The 19,747-nt window shown below is 47.7% G+C and overlaps 1 protein-coding gene across 2 annotated transcripts in view; it reads left to right on the plus strand.

Moving 5' to 3' along the window:
* Positions 1-19,747, plus strand: part of AGAP1 (ArfGAP with GTPase domain, ankyrin repeat and PH domain 1) — a 544,145-nt gene that overhangs the window by 209,291 nt on the left and 315,107 nt on the right. For both annotated transcript variants that reach the window (XM_023518254.1, XM_012810434.2), the window contains 3 exons: positions 414-499; positions 3,389-3,530; positions 7,369-7,503. In XM_023518254.1, coding sequence (XP_023374022.1) covers positions 3,395-3,530; positions 7,369-7,503 — 271 coding nt within the window. In that variant the 5' untranslated portion in view covers positions 414-499; positions 3,389-3,394. The remainder of the gene's footprint in view (positions 1-413; positions 500-3,388; positions 3,531-7,368; positions 7,504-19,747) is intronic.

Here is a 19,747-nt window from a genome sequence, read left to right on the forward strand (position 1 = left end):
TAGACGAGGCACCTGTGAGGCATGAAACATTTGTTTCAGTTTTGTGAACCCAACAAGAGAATGACAATTCCACTGTTCTCTGTTTCCCTGATGAGTGACAATTCCCGGATTGTCACATAAAGCCTACTTGGAAATTCCACACTCCTTGGCCGTGGGTGCCTGGCATCGCGTGATAGACGGTGCCCTCTAACTGGAAGTGAACACGGGTTCTTAAAGACAAATATTTAAATCTGAGTTCAGCCTTTTTAAAATTCAGTCATTGCTGGAGACATCAAAATCCACTAAGTGCCCAGAATTAGCTCCCTCCAGGGCGACAGCCTAGGGTGTATTTTTCCACAAGCGAAGCCCACGTCTGTTTGCTCTCCTTACACTGTGTTTTTCTTTTGTAACGAGGTTTTTTATGTGTGTGGCAGGTGGCAGGTTCAAGAAAGAGATTGTTGTTGATGGACAAAGCTATCTGCTGCTGATTAGAGATGAGGGGGGCCCCCCGGAGGCGCAGGTGAGTATTGCATGCACGCTGCAGCCCTCTTCATTTTCTTTTCAAGGTTCTGCTTAAACAAGTGGTTCTGGAAATCACTGATGCTTCAGAAAGGGGGGGGGGGACCCATAAAAGTGCTTTCTGTAACTGCATTATTTTTCTCATCTCTAAGAAACAGATTCTATATTTTTCCTATCAAATGCTAGAGAGAAGTTTGATTTGTGCTGCTGATTCTTTTCACTTTGTTTTTTGAAGGAAGGACAAGCTGGCTCTGCCCTGCTTTGTCAACCCCGTTGAAATGGCATCTGGAAAGTCTTTTAAGTTTTTGTTTGTTTGTTTGTTTGTTTGTTTTTCTTCAAGTACTTTGCTCTCTAGAGCCGTGTTTTCAACCATTTTTATCTCAATGGAACACTTGAACCTATAGTTAGATTTCTGTGCCACACTTAAATTATATTGATTAAAAAAAGGAGTAAAAAAAAAAGAGTACTTGCTGTGCTTCAAACTAATTTTGAAAAATATTTAATTAATGATTTTTAAAAGTTTTCCTGTCACACCTAAGATCCTTTCGTGGCACACCAGCGTTGAAGGTCACTGCCCTACAGCCATGTGGTCAATTAGGAAGTTTGCTGTGGAATTTGGAGCCAGGGTGCTGGGCACCTCTGTGTCACTGTGGCCATCGTGGCCCAAGGAGGTCTCCAGGGCAGCCCAGATGCAGCCTGTTGGGATTGCTTTGCGAATTCCTTGAATAATGGGCATTCTGGAAATAAAACAGTGTGAGCCTGGAACCTCTTTCTTAGGTTTATTTAATTCAGTTTAATTCAGTTTATCATTTTACTTAGATCCTAGTTCACTAGCTACACTTTTAAAAAGCTGAGAGCTAGTATTAGCCCATGATCCTCAATGCAGACTTAGTATTAAACCTTTCCTTGGCACTCTTTCTTGAACTTATACTTTTGTGGAAGTGAAGCGTGAGATCACAGGCTGATGAAAGTGAAAGATTGCAAACAGGGATTGTTTAGTGTCGAAGACTCCAGACACTGGAGGCTACACGGCTAGTCAGAAAGTGTCATGTATTTACCACATTTACGTTGAGTCTAAAACACCGCTGACAAGATGTCCCAATATTTAAATGAAAAATGCTGCCAATTGAACTATGAAACATCAGCAGTAATAAGACGTGCTCTGATTTCAAAGGTGTTAAAGTGTGAAGAATTTTGCTTCCTGGCATTGGCAGGACCACATATTGTCATAATAAGGAAAGATCTCGAGGACACGTTAGAAGGGACAGCAGTTGTTAATAGAGTCATTCCAGCCTGTGTTCAGTGAACATGTCACTTTAAAATTAAGTGAGCAAGGTTCGAGATCTGATGGGCTGCCCCAGGTTTGTGATGGTGACAGAACCCACGTAGCTCCCCCCGTCTCAGCTGGGCAGTCTGTCCAGCCACAACAAGCCTCCTCAGGGGGTGAAGGGTCCTGGGAGGTGCTGTGACTAGCAGAAGGCAGCTTGTAAGTGTGGTGGTCTCCTGGCTTCATTTTCCATTCTTCCCAGCACGTGAGTGTTTTGAGTGACTAGGGACAAGCTTCCACCCCCCACAATTAAACAGCAGGCCTTTGCAGTATAAGAAGAACCTAAAAATCAAAATAGAAGCATCCATGACGAGCACAGAAGAGCTGGTCTGGTGGTTTCAGGAAGTGCTCTGCTTTGAAGTCCTGCCTCAGGGCTGCTTAGAGAGGGGGCTCCAGCCAGGGTTGGGGGACATAGAGCGGTGACCCTCCTCAGCCTCACGGTAAAACTGTAACTCTGCCATGAACGAGCGTTATGAGGGTCGCATTTTGTATTTAAAAACATTTTCCTTTACGTGCTCTTTAGTAGAAAGCCCATACCTATTATCTCCACAGCTCCACACGTTGGCGGACAAAATCCCATTATTCTGTCTCCAGTGGTATTTTTCTTCCGAGAAAGATTTTTTTCTCTAATATCCATGGAAAATACATCTTTTCATTGAACTTAAGATGCTGAGAATATGCAGTACGCAGCATTCAAGTTTTCCATGTAACTGAATACACTTTTCAGTTACCTGTGGAAGTTGGAGTTTTACCCACAGAGTCTACCCACATGCATGAGTGCCACCGTGGCCACACACACCCACGGAGGACCTCAGCCTCTTGTGCAGAAAGGAGACAGATGGTGTGTTTTCTCCATTTCCACTTGGAAAGAGAAGGGTCTGTGGTGCTGACAGATCCAAAAGGAGCCTGCCGTGCCCACGCAGGGAGAGTGCAGCTGCTGACGGACAGGGAGCTTCTGTCCACTGAGCCGCAGCCAGTGTGAGGTTCCCCTCTAACTATGGGTAATTTCCCTAAAGTAAGTAAGTACTGCTTCCCTGGCCAGGGTGCTGCCGTCCAGCAGTGGCCTGTCGACTATTCAAGGCACCCTCCTGACAGTGGCTGACAGGCGTGAGTGATGGCAGGAAGGAGGGTCGAGTTTTCGAGCAGCCTTCAGAAGCCTGGGAAGGTTCCCTTTTACCCTGGATGGTTCAACAAGGATCCTGGAGGATCTGAAGAGGAGGCTGCATGTAAAACAGAAAGTTTCCGGGGCTGAGGGCCTCTTTGTAAGGCCAGTGTTGCCTGGGTTGGGGCAGGGATTGTAATGACAGTGGCCTGAGTGGAGTTAGATTGGGGACCAGTTCCTGAGGGGAACATGGAGACCCACTGTGCACAGGAGAAGGCGGCAGTGACACAACATTGTAAAATAACCAAAGTCAAAGGTCAACATCAGACGGCAGCAGAGGGGTGTTCCCAGGGCCCGGCTGGCCGGCCATTGGGGTGGGGGAGACGGGTCCAGCCCCTTCTAGCCGTCTCTCCGGAGCCCTCCCACTAAGCCCCCGTCTCTTCCCCTTCTCTTCTCCCTAGTTTGCCATGTGGGTGGACGCTGTTATATTTGTCTTCAGCTTGGAGGACGAGATAAGTTTCCAGACCGTTTACCACTACTACAGTCGGATGGCCAACTACCGGAACACGAGCGAGATCCCTCTCGTTCTGGTGGGAACCCAAGGTGAGCAATGTCTGTGCAGGGATGTTCTTAAAAAATACCACAGCTGGGCAGTAACTGGATTCATGGACTGTATTTTGGTATGGAGGAATTTAAAAACCATTTAAAGGAGTTAATGGCCCACTGAAGTTTCATTTTTTATGGTGAGATTTTATAAAACTAAATATAACTATTAGGTTTTCTGATTTGATTCAATGGAGAAACTATTCGGCAACCTAAAAATAAACTCACAAACACACACACGCATAAACTTTCACAAACACACACACAAACTTTAGAGAAAAGGATCTATTTTCTTGTTTTCTCTATTATGATATTTTCATTCTGTGTTGTGTAAAACAACCTATAAGCAGTCAAAGCTTACCACGTACTAGTGCATCTTTAAAATAATACACATGCCAGAGTCTTGTGTTATTCTGTCGGTCAGTGTCTTATGATCTGTGCCTTATTTTTAATCTAGCTGGTCCCTCAGAGTGTAGAATTACACCAGATGCATTTCTCATTCTTGTGGGTCACTGAAAACTTGGGCTCTTAGTAAAGAGACCGTCACGTGGGATCAGACGCAGCACCCTTGTTCTTGGTCTCAGATTCTCTGTTATCCGGGTATGTGTGATTGGGGTCTGTCTCACTAACATGACACAGGCAATGTTTTTAAAAGTCAGGCGAAGGTTATCTTTAAAACTGCTTTGTCAAAACCATGGGTAACTTGGAATAGTCACGTCCAGGAGAACGAATCGTACTGTCTTTTTGTTGTTAATGAACTGTTCTTGCTAATTCCTTGCCAGTTCACCTGTCTAGTATCCCGCCCTGCTGTGAGCCTTTTCCCAGTGAGAAGTTAGCTGTGTGCAGCAGGCGGGAGGTGACACAGACAGTGTAGGGGAGAGAGCCCGGCCATCCTGGCCAGGACCCTGTGGAAGCCCCCTCACAAAGTGGGCGTGTGCTGAGGGAAATTAAGCAGTGTGGTGGGTGCTGGGTGTCAGGCGTTAGAGCTGGGCTTTCCTGGAGAGCATCCTTCCCTCCACCACGTTTTAAGCACATGTGTGGTGGACAGCAGCCAGTGGTCACTCTGAGCACCTGGTGTGGGGACAGTCTGTGTGCCCACGGTGCCCTCTGGTGGCCATCAGGAGGCACGTCCCTGGTTCTTGTTAGGAAGGCAAGAACAGTGAGGTTCCACGTGGCATGTGGAAAATTGTTAATAAGTAATGTTTTAAATATTATCTCAGGCAGATGCTGCCTATAGCTGCTTTGATGTTGTACAGATTAATCGTAAATTAGTGTCCTTGCTGGAGCAAGACGTTTTGGAGCTGGGTCCCTGGGGGTCTGTGAGTGTGGGGCCTCGTCCCGGCTGCCTGAGCTCTGGGGGGTTGTCCAGAGGACTCGGTGTGGTGGTTTCTGTTTTTGTTTGTTTGTTTGCTGTAAACTGTGAACAGTGATGGTTAAGTTCTCGATGTGGGCTGGAGGGACCCGATTTGACCAGTTTTCACTCAAATACACGCCCAGCGTCCTACAGAGTGAAATGTCCAGTACTCCCGGACACTGGGCTGCTGGCCGTGTCCCCCTGACCCCTGCTTCTCTAGGCTTAGCTAGGGTCACTCAGAAGCACTCACAGGAGCGGGAGACCCTCAGCAGTCATGTGAGAGTGTCTGGAAACAGCTGCTTCTCTTCCTCAGCTTTCAATATAAGACCAGTGTCATGCGGTCCTGCCTGGGATCCAGAGCACGCCTCTGTCCCTGCCCAGAGGTGAGCCTGCCCCTGAGTCTCTGCCTGGGCTGGGAGGTTGTGTGTCTGAGGAGGAGGCTGCCAGCCTCTCCTGCGGGCTCCTTTGCAAGACTGTCCCCACTTTGCCTCTGTCTCTTTCAGCTAAGCCACGGCAGATGAACAGGGATGTGAGGTGTCAGGTGGGGCCGTGGCCCCTCTTCCCTGAGGGCCCCTCTCAGTCCTCAAGTAGACCGTCCAGGGCACCGGGGAAGCCAGGACACAGGAAGGCGGAGTGGACGTGGTTCTGTGAGCCGCCCCAGTTAGGGGTCTCTTGGGATGCTGAGACAAAAGGCAGGTCAGGCTGCAGAGACTGCCTGGAGTCCCCCACCCTGCTGCTGGGGGCAGGTGGCTTTAGAGGTCGGTTATGGGGCAGGAGGAACTAAAGGAGGATGGGACACCTGGCATGGGGCGAGGCCTCAGCCCAAGGTCGGGGAATAGCCCGCAGGGGTCCTCACTCATGTTTCCTGGACAGGGTGTAACTGGAGAGCTGGTTTCTGTGTGTATTAAACACATTTGTTTTGAAGACTTGCAACTTAATTTGATTGGAGGGAGAAGCAGTATCTACGGGAAGCCACAGTTAAAAGTAAAATGAAAACTTACACTGGGACTGGGAGGAAGAGACCAAATGTAGAAGTCTGTCTCCTGGCAGTGACAAGCATGAGCCTGGTGTGCCTTGAGGCCAAGATTTGACCACACCTGAGTGGGTGTCCCATTGAGGGTGGAGGGTCCCAGGACCCATCAGGGCCCCTTGGGTTGGGATGACTCCGAAGCTGGGTGGAGGCTCCGTGGCAGGGAATCTTCACATTGTGCTAAAGCATCAAAAAGTTATAGAGGTTTAACTGTTTTCCTATAGTTTTCTTTACAGACGTTTATACTTCTAGGGTGGCACCTATGGCTCAAGGAGTAGGACACCGGCCCCATATACTGGGAGTGGTGGGGTTCAAACCCAGCTCCAGCCAAAAACTGCAACCAAAAAAAAGAAAAAAAACCCAAATGTTTATACTTCTAAAAAATAATTTCTTTTCCTTAAATGTTGTGAAATGTAAGTCAGATTTACTGATCCATAAGACAAGAGGATAAAAGGGGTGTCGTTTGTCCCCCAAGAAGGGTGCAGGCTCTCGGGGCTGATGGGCTGTGTCAGGGGAAGAGCATCTCAAGTCCAAGTTCATTTGCCTTCTGGTAATTAGGAAATAATCAGTTTACACCCATTTCATAGGGAGAAAAGGAAAAAAAAATAGGAGCAAATGGATGAAGAAAGAACAAATTGAATCAGTTGTTTCCTGAAGATGCCACATTTTTAAATAGACTTTAAAACATGGAATGTTAAATGCCCTTCCCGTGCAAAAATAACAAACTTGTAAAGGTCGTTGCTGCCTCATGTAGCTTATGTCGCTCTTCCTTTGCTTTGACTAGGAGGGAAATCCTGTTTTTCAAGCCCTCTGAGAAAGGGCAGGTTAGAAGGAGTCTCTGACCAGTGCCTGTTAACATTGGGCCTCCTCTTCCCCATTCTGTGTGTAACTCACAGGAATGGACGGGATGGGCTGGGACTGGGAGCGTGGCTGGCACAGACAGCTCTGTGCACAGATGTCCCGTCCAGATCACCTGTGGCCCCAGGAGTTCTGTCATATCCCCAGGGACGCACAATGCACATGCTTGTGGCGCTGGGGGAGCATGTTTTGACTGGGAGACTGGATCAGACACCACGCTCGGGAGAGTGACACCATGTGTGGAGGGCATTTACTGCAGGAGGCCTGCGGACCTGTTGGGTAGTGACCATGGGTCTTTCTATTTTATTTAAGCACTTTTCTCCAGAGCCGTGTTCAACTCTTATCTCTTCCCTCTGGCCTTCTGAACATTCTTCTAATCAATTTTTCAGTTTCAGAAGCTCACCTCTAAAACAGATTTCTACTAATGAATGAATGACTATTCTGGTTTAGAGACAATTCTTTGAGAGGTAAACCGTGTTTTAAAAACTCCAGATTCATAGAAGATTGCATCTCTACCAAGAAGGGGACCTCAAGTTGTGGGAGGTAATCAGGGCTGGTCATTGTCACCGTGTTGTCACTGTTGCTCTTCTCTCCAGACGCTATCAGCTCCACCAACCCGAGGGTCATCGATGACGCGCGGGCGCGGAAGCTGTCCAACGATCTGAAGCGCTGCACGTACTACGAGACGTGTGCCACGTACGGGCTGAACGTGGAGAGGGTCTTCCAGGACGGTAAATACTCCATGCTGCGGATTTATTAGAACCTTAGGAGGCAGGAGGCACTTCATGGAGACAGTCCTGCCTGTAGGTCATGACTTGTGTACACGTGAGTGACAGAAATGTCACCGCACAGGTGAGCATTAGGGTTGAGCCGGGAGCGCCCCATTGCAGAGGCAGTTCTCAGTTCTGTTCCATTTGAAATGATGTCTTTAGAAAGGACAAGAAATGGCTCAGTACCCATAGCACAGTGGTTACGATGCCAGCCACATGCAGGGAGGCTAGTGGGTTTGAACCCGGCCCAGGCCAGCTAAACAGCAATGATAACTGCAACAAAAACATAGCCAGGTGTTGTAGCAGGAGCCTGTAGTCCCAGCTACTGGGGAGGTTGAGGCAAGACAATCACTTAAGCCTAAGAGTTTGAGGTTGCTATGAGCTGTGACGCTACAGCACTCTACTGAGGGCGACATAGACTCTGTCTCAAAAAAAAGGGACAAGGAGATACCTGCCTTCAAGTGGCCCTGTGGTGGCATCTGAGTGTTACATGATGTGACCTTTCTGTGTATAGGATGAAAATTTCTAGGGTGAGTATTTGTTTGCATGCTCCGTGAGACCTGCATGTGGCCCTTTCTCTATTACGTTGTAATCATTGCTCTTTATCCAGCCTTGTCCTTAAGAAGTGTTTAAATATTTGATGTTAGGCTTTGAGGAGAATAAACTGAAAGAAGAGAGAGCCAACTTTGGACCAAAAAAAAAAAGAATCACAGGCTGGGACTCACCCAGAGCATGAGGATCAGCCCTTAGGGATTGCTTTATGTTGTTATATTCATTCTTAATCACCCACCTCCGGGAACAGCCAGGAGCCAGACAGGAAGTGTTCCCGGTGTGGTGGGGGCCTGAGGTTCTGCAGTGGGGATGACCCCCAGTAAGTGATTGTGAAGCCAGATGCTGCCAGAGAGGGTCTGGGTAGATGGGGTGGTCGCGCCTCAGGGGCAGGCAGGTGTGGGATGGAGTGGTTCTTTCAGGGAAGAACCACTTGGGACACTTTGGGGAAGTGTGTTCCTGGCAGAGGGTTTCATTTCTGAAGGGAATCACAATAAATCAGTCCTAGGCCCCTCTCCCCTGCTGGGTTAAGTCCATGGGGGCAGAGCCACCTCTGTGCCCCCTGCTGTGGTGCTGAGCAGGTTGTCAGGTCACAGAGTGATCAGGTCTTACTGTGCATTGACCCAGAATAAAAACAGTGGTTATCATGCTGCTCCTCCTGGCGGTGCCTCCCCCAAACTGGGCAACCTGTGCTTTTCCCTTAAATATTTAAATTAGTTTTCAGGTGACGTTGTAGGAATGCCAGACTTTTCATTATTTCACTGGAGCTTGTTACAGTTTCAGACTTGGCATTTTCTTCCCTTTCCTGTAGCACTCAGTTCCTTTCTGAGCTCTCCGTCTCTGCTGGTCTCTACTGCACAGATGGTTACCTATTCCCACCCTGTTTCCTGTTTATACCTTCACTCCTCCCCTTTTACCCCACTCCCTCCCAACTCAGAAACATAGGACTCCCTGAGAAACAGTGCGAGGTCCCTGGGCTCCCACAGCCCCTTCTTCCTTCTGCTCACGATTGTCCTGGGTGTCCTTGTGCCGGCTGTCGGGAGCACGTCCCGGGGGCAGTGAACCTTCCCACCATGGCACATGCCACACCATGTGCAGCCCCTGGACGTTGGTGAGGCTTGTGAAGTCCTGCGGGAGAAAGCGCTAGGAGATCCCCACGAGGGCCCCAGGTAGGGCAGGATCACTGTTGACCACTGCATAGCCCAAACCTATGTGACAATTAAAGTGAAGTGTTGTAGAGGACTAGTCCCCACACCATGGCCCACAGGCAGAATTGCCCTGCCTGTGGTTGTAAAGACTTTCCCTGAAGCACAGCTCGGCCCTCTGTTCAAGCTCTGGCTGGGTTTAGGCTGCAGAAGGGATGGGTGTAACAGACTTATTATATGCAAAGCCCCATAATAAGTGCTCATTTGTAGAGTTTTTTAATCCCTGGTACAGGTGATGGAGATCAGTTGTATGGAAGAGTTATTCTGTACAACAGTTCCTTTACTTTTACATTTTTCTTGGTTAGCATGCATTCCATAAATAAATGAATTCATCTTGTAAAAATAATTGTATCAATTAGTTAATGCTGGGGAACAGTGAGGTTCCCATGCCTTCCTGGAAAGTGTCCGTCTTAGTCCATGCTGGCTGCTGTGACATAGACTGAGTAGCTTAAACAGCAGATACTTATCTCTCATAGTTCTGCAGGTCAGGAAGTCTAAGATCAATATGCTGGCCTGCCTGGTGTCTGGGAAAGGCTCTCTTCCTGGTCTGTGATGTTCCCAGGCGATAGAGAGCACAGAGGATGCATGCTTTCTACCTCCTCCTCTGAAAGGGCACTAATCCTGTCCGTGAGGGCTGCACCCTCATGACCTAATCACCTTGTAGAGGCCCCACCTCTTAATGCCACCACACTGAGGTTTAGGATTTCAGTGTACAACTTGGGAAGGAAGGTGAGGACACACAGTGCATGACTTGACATAACCAGGGTGTTCAAGGCAGTGGTCAGGAAGCCACTGTGTGCTGGGAGCATTTCATTGTCTTCCTCAGGTTGGGGTGTCGGTGAGGGGTAGAATGAGGAATGATACTTCACATGTCATGCTAAACTGCTAAAGCACTGTATTCCCATTGCTGAGACAGCACGTGTGGAAATGCTTTGATTAGTGTCAGTTTTCACAGGCTTGAGAGATTTCCATTTATTTTATTATTTCTCATTTTAGAAGTAATACATTTCTACTAAATATTTGGATTTTATAGAATCTGAAAAGGATACCGCTGATGCTATAAATTTCTGACTTGTGATTTTATTTGTTTTTAAAATATTTTTATTTACATGAACATAAGTTTTCAAAATAAAATGAGGGCTATTACCCTGTATGTTTTATATATCGTGTTCTTTTTAAATTTAAGTTATAAACTCTTTCCCTGTCAGTAATAAAAGTAGTTAACTAGATAAGGCTGTATTCAATGCTTAGCGGTTTTTTTTTTTTTTTTTGAGACAAAATTTCACTTTATCACCCTTGATAGAGTGCCATGGCATTATAACTCACAGCAACCTCAAATTCTTGGGCTCAAGAGATTCTCTTGCCTCAGCCTCCCAAATAGCTGAGACTAATAGGTGCCCGACACGACACCTGGCTATTTTTAGAGATGAGGTTTCACTCTGGCTCAGGCTGGTCTCGAACCTATGAGCTCAGGCAGTCCACCTGCTTGGCCTCCCAAAATGCTAAGATTACTGGTGTGAGCACCCGGCCTGCTTAGTAATTCTTTTTTTTTGCAGTTTTTACAGTTTTTGGCCAGGGCTGGGCTTGAACCCGCTGCCTCTGTCTCCAGCATATGGGCCAGCACCCTAATCCTTTGAGCCACAGGTGCCACCACTTAGTAATTCTTAACAATAAATCCTTAAAGGAAAAATATTGCAAGGTTTGTGATGGTAATTGAAGAAATCCAAGGCTCAGAAAAGTTCTGTAACTGGACCAAAGACGCATAGCCTGGACTGTCCTCCATCCTGGGATCTGAGAACCTGGGCTTTGCCAGGATGCTGGATCATTTTGTCATTAAAAGGGAAGCAAGCCAGCTCCTTGGGCCCTGAGGACGCATGGGCCCTGCCTGCAGGCCTGGGGACAGCAGGTTCTCTGCCCCTCAGGGGTTCTGTTTGTTTAGATTTCTCTTTGGTTTTGGCTCCTTTTATGCCCTGGGGTTCCTTACTTTTTAGAGAAAAAGAAAAGGTGTACAATTTCTATGTAATATTTAGTTTATGGATAAAAGAAGCAGTGAGCCAGGTGCTCCCACCTGCTCTGGGAAATCCACCTCCCTTGTCACTGGCTAGCGAGGTTTATGTCAAGGACTAGGGACCTCATTCTTTGCTTAACTTTTGACTTCTTAGTGTCCCAAAATAGGAGGAAAATTGTAAAATCCGTAGAGAAACATGACATCAGATTCCTTTCCTTTCGTTCATGTAGTTGTCCAATGGGTACCTACTGGTGGCTTCGGGGTAACTGGCAGGTAGCTGTCTGTTGTGACATGGGTTTGGGGAATCAGGCAGGCCCGCAGGCTCACTCATTCCCTCACCCATTCATTGGCTGGTTTGAGCACCAGCTCCCCACACACGTGGGTCTTGCTGGGAGGTAGAGAAGATTGGAAAGTGCAGGTGTGAACTGTGGACACGGACCAGTCACACAGAAACATGAACTTGTGTCTGGCCCAAGAGTGGAGGAGAGGTGGGCCAGGCACGGCTGCCTTCTGGCATCCTTCCTAGTGGTCTGGGAGCCGCCTGCTTTCGCTCACTGGCTGGTTTGTGTGGCTTGCAGAGTAGGATGATCTGGCCCCCACAAGGGGGTTCCTTTAAATAAGATTCGCCTTTACTGTGGCGGGCGCCTGTAGTCCCAGCTACTTGGGAGGCTGAGCAGAAGAATCACCTAAGCCAGGAGCTGGAGGTTGCTGTGAGCTGTGACTCCACTGCACTCTACCGAGGGTGAAAAAGTGAGACTTTGTTCTATGAAAAAAAAAAAAAAAAGATTCACCTGTAGATAATTAGCATACCCCAGTTTCTGCTTCACTGGGCTGCAGGGTCTGAGTGGGGACTGCAGAGCCCTTGGGAAAGGGTAGACCTGATGCTGCCTCAGGCCCTCAGATCCTGCCGGGCTCTGTGGCTACGAGCAGAGTCCACAGGCTTCTGCATTTGCAAAGGTAAAGTGGTGAGTGCTGTGTTCAGCATTGCATGTTTGGAGATTCCCTGGTCATTTGTTCTCTTAGGGCCTGGGTATAAGAAGAGACAGGTTTACAGAAAAGTGAAGATCTTTCCTGCAGACATTGTTTCTCTGATGCTGTGATTTTTTTTTTAAAGGTCAATTTCTCCTTTCTACAAAGAAACCAACTTTCTAAGTGGCAGAAACTTTTCCAGGGGGCATGTGTCTGTCATCTAGGAAGGCCAAGAGGGTGGTGGTGCTGGGGGCATTTTGTAACCTCCACGTTCAAAAGTAGCCTAAGGTAGTTACAACCTACAGACAAAATAAGCTCTTCCCAAGACCAAGCAGCATTAAAGGTGGTGGGAATCCCTCAGGCCCCTGGAGCATCACACCCTGGCCCAGGAGGAGGGGAGTGGCCGCTCATCCTCAGAGTGACACCTCCAGGGTCTGGAGCATCACACCCCAGCCCAGGAGGAGGGGAGTGGCCGCTCATCCTCAGAGTGACACCTCCAGGGTCTGGAGCATCACACCCCGGCCCAGGAGGAGGAGAGTGGCCGGCTCAGCCTCAGAGTGACACCTCCAGGGTCTGGAGCATCACACCCTGGCCCAGGAGGAGGGGAGTGGCCGGCTCAGCCTCAGAGTGACACCTCCAGGGTTTAATTCCTTATAGTTAGATTCTTAGACATTGTAAATTCTAGCCTCCTCTCAAATGCTATAGAATTCTCACCTTACAGAGCACCCAGGTAAGGGTCTAAGTTTGCCACAGGTGACTTCACTATATGATAAACACAGTGATTGTGTCACGGTGACTTACTCAACCTGAGGATGAGACAGAATTTTTTATTTTGACATTTTGTGGAGTAGAGCCAGTGGACCCTTTATTTTGTTGAGCTTAGTTGATGATTTTTGAATTATGGTGTATTTGTGGTACGTGGTGTTCCAACGGGCCCTGTTGCCTGAAGAAGGTTTCCCTTTACCTGGGGGGGGGGGGGGGTGTGCGAGGAGCAGAACCAGGGAGTGGTAGGAGATCGTCCTTCCCCTTATCCCAGCAGCCTTATGCCTTCCCTCCCCTGCTCCCCAGATGAGTTCCCATAGATTGATCTGAACCCTGAACAGTGTTGTTTTATTTGTGGGTTGTTTTATTGTGCCTCCCAACATCGATTGTTTTGTGTATAGAATTCGACATTCTTAACATGCATGTTCTAAAAATTCTAGTCCTTTGTTAAACCTTAGTTCCTGGCAGCACAGTACACACGTCCCAGGCCTTTTCCCAGTAAAACTTCAACTTCATACCTTCTTAAGCTGCTACGCAAAGGACAGCAGGAAAACCCACATGAAAAATTTTGCTCGGATAATAGTTGTTAGATCACAGAATAGATATGTGTTTTTCATATAGGAAGAATTCAGTTCTAGGTACCTGGGGGAGGGGAGAGCTGGCCTTAGCATCAGAAGGGTCCCATACGCCCCCGGGTACTGTGCCCATGGCCTTACTGATGGTCAGGGTTTCCTCTGCTCACAGTCCGTATGTGGCACTGCGGGAGGCGTTTATCTGGTGGTGTTGTCCCTATTCCAGGAAGATCTGGGTCAGTCCTTTGACTACATCACCCTGCTCTTTATGTTTGTGTTGTGATTAATGTTCTGGAAAGCACGTTCCTAGGAGCCATTCCGTGTGTTTCTCCCCTTCCCGGGGAAGCTCACCCTTGGGTACCAACCCTGCCTGGAGCCCGAGCTGGGGCGAGGTCCCCTGGCTTCCCAGTAGGGGAGCCTCAGCTTGCCCTCCACCCTTTCCTTCCAAAGGTTAAAAGCCCGGCGTACGAAGAATTCATTTCCCATTAAATGCCTGCAGCTGCTTGGTCCTAATTACAGGAGTGCCCCGAACAAGAGTAGCTGCATTAACAAGCCCGTTTGTGCAACCTAATTGCACGCGCTGGAGCATCATTAGATGGGGACAGTCCCCCGGGATTTCCTCCTGAGTGCCCCATCATCTTGTACCGCTTTGTTTTGCTGACACCACAGTCTTTTGTTTGTGCTGTTAAAAGATATGTCAATTAGGCCTATTCTATTCTTTCCTGAAACCAGCTTAATGTTCATCGTTGGGGTGGCCTTTTCTTATTATTTGTTGCTGTTCTTTTTCTCTTATTATGTTAGAGATTAGATTGGAGCTAATGTGTGTGTTTGGCAAATGTGTAATTCCAAAAATAAGGATTTTCACCTTTGAAAGCAAGCCATGGATAGGGCGGAAATGAAGTTCATGTGCGTGAACTGTTTTGAATTGCACATGGACTTCATGTCCGCCCTGCTCATGTGCATGCCTTGGGCTTTTGATACATATTGAAAGGGTAAACTAACTAAGAGTCATTGAGCATTTACTTTTTCATCATTTGTGGTAAGGAAATAATGTAAAACAGTTTAACGTAGTAAATTGCACATGAACTTGATGGCCACCCCTAGCAGTTTAAGAGCTTCAGATATAGGACAGTAGATGTTATAGGGCCCGGGTCGCAGCTGGGGTCCCCTGTTGGGCCTGTCGGCTTCCTAGCGTCACATGGTGCCTGCCACTCGAGCCAGGTGAAGCCAGCATTTCTGGTTTCCTCCTGCGGTTCCCATTGTGCCCCTGTCCCCATCACTGGGACCATGTTCATACACCCTCTGCCCTAACCCCATCCCCCGTCTTGGAAAGTCACATTTCTGAGACTTCCTGAGATGGTGGTTGGTTTGCATTAGGACAGTGCAACAGAGAGTAGCTGCTTAACTCATACTGTGTTAAAGGAGTTTTATGTTTTTAAACTTTCTGAGAACAAAGATGACATAAACTAAGGCACTTGTCTGTGTAAAGCTCCAGCAGTGCTTCTGTGGTGGTGCTGCTGCCAGGCGGGGAGGAGGACAGGGTGTACTTTGTGGCTGGACATGGTGGCTCACGCCTGTAACCCTAACACTGTGGGGGCCGAGGTGGGAGAAGCACTTAAGGCCAGGAGTGTGAGACCAGCCTGAATAAGAGTGACGTCCCATCTCTACTAAAACAGAAAAATTAGCCAGGTATGATGGTGGGTACCTGTAGTCCAGCGACTTGGGAGGCTGAGGCTAGAGGATCACTTGAGCCCAAAAGTTTGAGGTTACTGTGAGCTATGACACCACAGCACTCAACCCAGGCAACAGAGTGAAACTATCTCAGGAAAATAAAGAAAAGAGTAAGTGCTCTTCAAGTGTCTCTAAAGTTAATTGGTTGGGTCTTTTAAGATGTCCTTGATCCTGGTTTGAGGGCCTTCCTGGTGTCAGCATTAACCTGGGGGTAATTTTGTGTCACCGCTGGGGCTCCTAAGATCATACAATCCAGTGGAAATGAGAATCTGTAAGTTGCCTCCAGAAGGGACACATCTGGCCCAGGGTTTACAATCTCCTTCTAACTGGAAGGAGGCCTCCCTGTCTGGTGCCCACTCCAAGCACGCTTTTCGGAGGGCGCGGTGTGTGAAGAAGGGCGGTGGGTTTGGTGCTGGTTTTGTGCTTGGGCCCAGCGTGTGTCTGGACGGGAACGTGCGCAGACATTTGGTCGCGAGTATTGGGGTGACTCATGGGCGGCCAGTGCTTCTTGTTTCCATGTTTTCAAATTCAGTTCATTTCTTAATCAAAGAAGCAGCTTCTATATGAGGGTTAAATCACAAATTGAAATAATACAGAAACTAAAACAAGCTTTTGTGTGTGTGTGTGTAGGAAAGCATATATTCAGAGGTTTAAAAAAAAAATGATGAACCAGAAATACTTTCAAGTTATTATTTTTAGAAGAGCGTTAGTTTGGGTTCAAAAATTCTTATGGTTGTGAAGCCGCAAAAGCTCATGTTCTCCAGCCGAACCGCACATCTGGCAGGTAGCTGGGGCAGAGTCTGTCAAACACACTCTGTAAACACAAATGTATTAAGACGAAATTACTCACTGAGCCGCACCAAACATTTTCAGGACTAATTTGAGAATGTGTTTGAGATGATTATCCTTGAATAAATCTAAGTGGTTTTGAATATTATTTCAATTATTTTATGTTATAAATATGATTTAAGATTCCCTTAAAATCACCCATCCAAAATGAAAATGTTTAGGTTGGAGGAGAATCTTAGTTATCATTGTATTCCATAGGAAACTTGATAACTATTAAAATAGTTTATGCTGCAGCAGGCTAGAAGAAACCTGTAAGGAAAGGCAGTTTGGGTCTTTCAAAAACTAATAGGAAAAAGTTGTCTTAAGATCGTCATCAAGGTTGATGATAATACAAACAGCCAGAGACAGTGAGTAACCTTTATTTAGGGGTGTTGTAGGCGATTATATTAACAAAGGCAGTTACCTTATTAACAGCGTTTTACCCCGAGTCTGGAATTCCCCATGCTGGGCCTCTCTTACTGGAGACACTTGAATGTGCCCAGAATCACACGTGGGCACAGAAATGCCTGGATTAACTCTCACACTGCCAAACTCACATCATTAAACGCTATTAGCAAATGTTCTCTGTTATGGTTTCCATGGGAAGACTTGTCTCTTTTGCTCATAGAATTAATTTTATCAATGACATTGAAAATGGTTATTTTAATACTTTTCTGCACTGTGGCATCATCACTGTGTTTTGCCCCAGGATTCCTTGCTAATGACTTTAGCCAGCTTGAATTAGCCTGATATATCATTAATGCATACAAATGGCTTTTATTTTTGTTCATAATCTGTTCATAATGCCATGGCATTCTGCTCTTCCTAATGTTTTTAAAATGATTAAATGGAGATGTACTTTGTGACCTATTTAACCCTCCATGGAGCCTTTGCTCAAAAGTACAGGGCAGTGTTACTTAACTAGGACACTCAGAAGCTGTTGTAGTCCTTGGCTCATGTTTCCCAGTTATTTTGAGGCTGCCGTTTTATGAATTTTCCCCTTTGACAATATGGACATTTGTGGAGGAGCTGAAGTTCTTTGACACGGGGAAGGGTGGCTTTGGCCTCAAGGACTGAGGCATTTCTCACCTGGTTCCTGCAGGATGACCCTGGCAAGGCTCCAGGAGTGGGTGTGGGATGGAGGCTCGGAGCAGATGTCAGGCACCCCCAAACGCCAGGCTCTGGAATCTGGGGTTAGTTTGTGTAACTAGTCCTGGGAAATGTGGGGTCATGTGGCGTGATGATATTTATACCGACAGCCTTATCACTCTTCTCTGATGTAGACAAAAGTAACCGTGGAGGATGGATTTCAGAATCATTTTTCTAAAAGAAAAATATAATGTAAAACTTTGGACTGGTTAGATTTTGTGAAATGTGCCAAAGAGAAGAGAGAAATGATTTTTAAAGGATGTGAAATATGGACATAAAACTGCTCATAACACTACTAGCTAGTGGCAATTACTAAGACCTGGTGTGTGCATGCCTGGTGTGTGTGTGTGCCTGATGTGTGTGCGTGCCTGGTGTGTGTGCGTGTCTGGTGTGTGCGTGTCTGATGTGTGTGTGTGCCTACTGTGTGTGTGCCTGGTGTGTGTGTGTGTCTGGTGTGTGCGTGCCTGGTGTGTGTGCGTGCCTGGTGTGTGTGTGTCTGGTGTGTGTGTGTGCCTGGTGTGTGTGCGTGCCTGGTGTGTGTGTGTCTGGTGTGTGCATGCCTGATGTGTGTGTGTGCCTGGTGTGCGCGTGTCTGGTGTGCGCGTGCCTGGTGTGTGTGTGTGCTTGCCTGCTGTGTGCGCATGCCTACTGTGTGCGCGCATGCCGACTGTGTGTGCGCCTGTCATGTGCTTGAAAGTGCTGGCCTCCTGTGCCTGGTAAATTTCACAGCCTGCTCTTTCACCTACGTGTTGAGCAGCCCAAACCTGAACAATTCAAAATTGGGAACTCATTGTTCACAGAAGCAGTGGAGTTTCAGATTTTCGGCTGAGGCGTATTTAACCTGGAAGTAGTATGCAAATATACCAAAATCCTGAAAAATCCAAAATCCCAAACACAACTGGCTTCAAGCATTTCATATAAGGATGCTCAACCTACAAATACCTTTTCTACACTATGTAATTACAGACCTTTGCATTGCATTTTGCAAGGAAAGGAAGTATAACAGTGTCCGGCCCCATGTCTTGTGAGACATTTAGCTGGGTTCTTCCCCGCTATACGTTTCATTTAGGGTCCGTGCTTCAGGCCTGGCTTTCTCTACAGACGTCCTCACCTCCATGCTCAGGACACATCTCTGCAGGTGAGATTGCTGAGGCAGGGACTTGAATTGCTCTAGGGCTTTGGAATCTCTGTCTCTGCCGCTGTTCTAGTCAGGCTCCCCTGGCTGCTGTCGTGTTTCTGCTCTGGCCACACTGGGTATTTTCATTTGAAACTTTTATTCCTTTATAGACAGGGAAAAAAAGCAAGTATTATTTTAAGTAGGTCCTCCCCTAATATGCAAATATGTGTAAGTTCAACTTCTGTAGTCAGTTGTTCAGTGAAGTGAATGCAATCTGTCCCAGGTGGGAAAAGGTCCCACCTGCCTCACTGGCTTTATCATACAGCCTTGCTAAGGCTGCAGCAGCCCAGGTCCCCAGTGTGCATGCCCCAAGTGTGCATCTTGGGACCCGTGTGCAGCTGTGATCTTCAGGGGTGAGTTTGGACATGAATGTGGCATGCGTCCTTCCACTTGTCCAAGAGGGGGTGGGTGGCTTCATTAACACCTTGCTTAGTGTCACCTTAGACAAATGTCTAGAGCAGCGGTTCTCAACCTTCCTAATGCCGCAACCCTTTAATACACTTCCTCATGTTGTATTGACCCCAACCATAAAATTATTTTCATTGCTACTTCATAACTGTAATTTTGCTACTGTTATGAATCGTAAATACCTGATATGCAGGATGTATTTTCATTGGTTGTGACCCACAGGTTGAGAACTGCTAATCGAGAGTGAAGTTCATTCCAAGGGAAGCAAAGAGGCAGCGAGAGTCCTCGTCCCTTGGGTTCTTGAGTTTGGTCCTCCCCTGAGCCGTCCACCGTGGTAGAGCTGTCCTCCCCCTGAGCCGTCCACCCTGGTAGAGCTGTCCTCCCCTGAGCCATCCACCGTGGTAGAGCTGTCCTCCCCCTGAGCTGTCCACCCTGGTAGAGCTGTCCTCCCCAAGCCATCCACCCTGGTAGAGCTGTCCTCCCCCTGAGCCGTCCACCCTGGTAGAGCTGTCCTCCCCAAGCCGTCCACCCTGGTAGAGCTGTCCTCCCCCTGAGCCATCCACCCTGGTAGAGCTGTCCTCCCCCTGAGCCATCCACCCTGGTAGAGCTGTCCTCCCCAAGCCGTCCACCCTGGTAGAGCTGTCCTCCCCCTGAGCCATCCACCGTGGTAGAGCTATCCTCCCCCTGAGCCGTCCACCGTGGTAGAGCTGTCCTCCCCCTGAGCCGTCTACCCTGGTAGAGCTGTCCTCCCCCTGAGCCGTCCACCCTGGTAGAGCTGTCCTCCCCCTGAGCCATCCACCCTGGTAGAGCTATCCTCCCCGAGCCGTCCACCCTGGTAGAGCTGTCC

Source organism: Otolemur garnettii, unplaced genomic scaffold, assembly GCF_000181295.1.
Source record: "Otolemur garnettii isolate 467f Iridium unplaced genomic scaffold, OtoGar3 scaffold00133, whole genome shotgun sequence".
NCBI classification, from domain to species: Eukaryota; Metazoa; Chordata; class Mammalia; order Primates; family Galagidae; genus Otolemur; species Otolemur garnettii.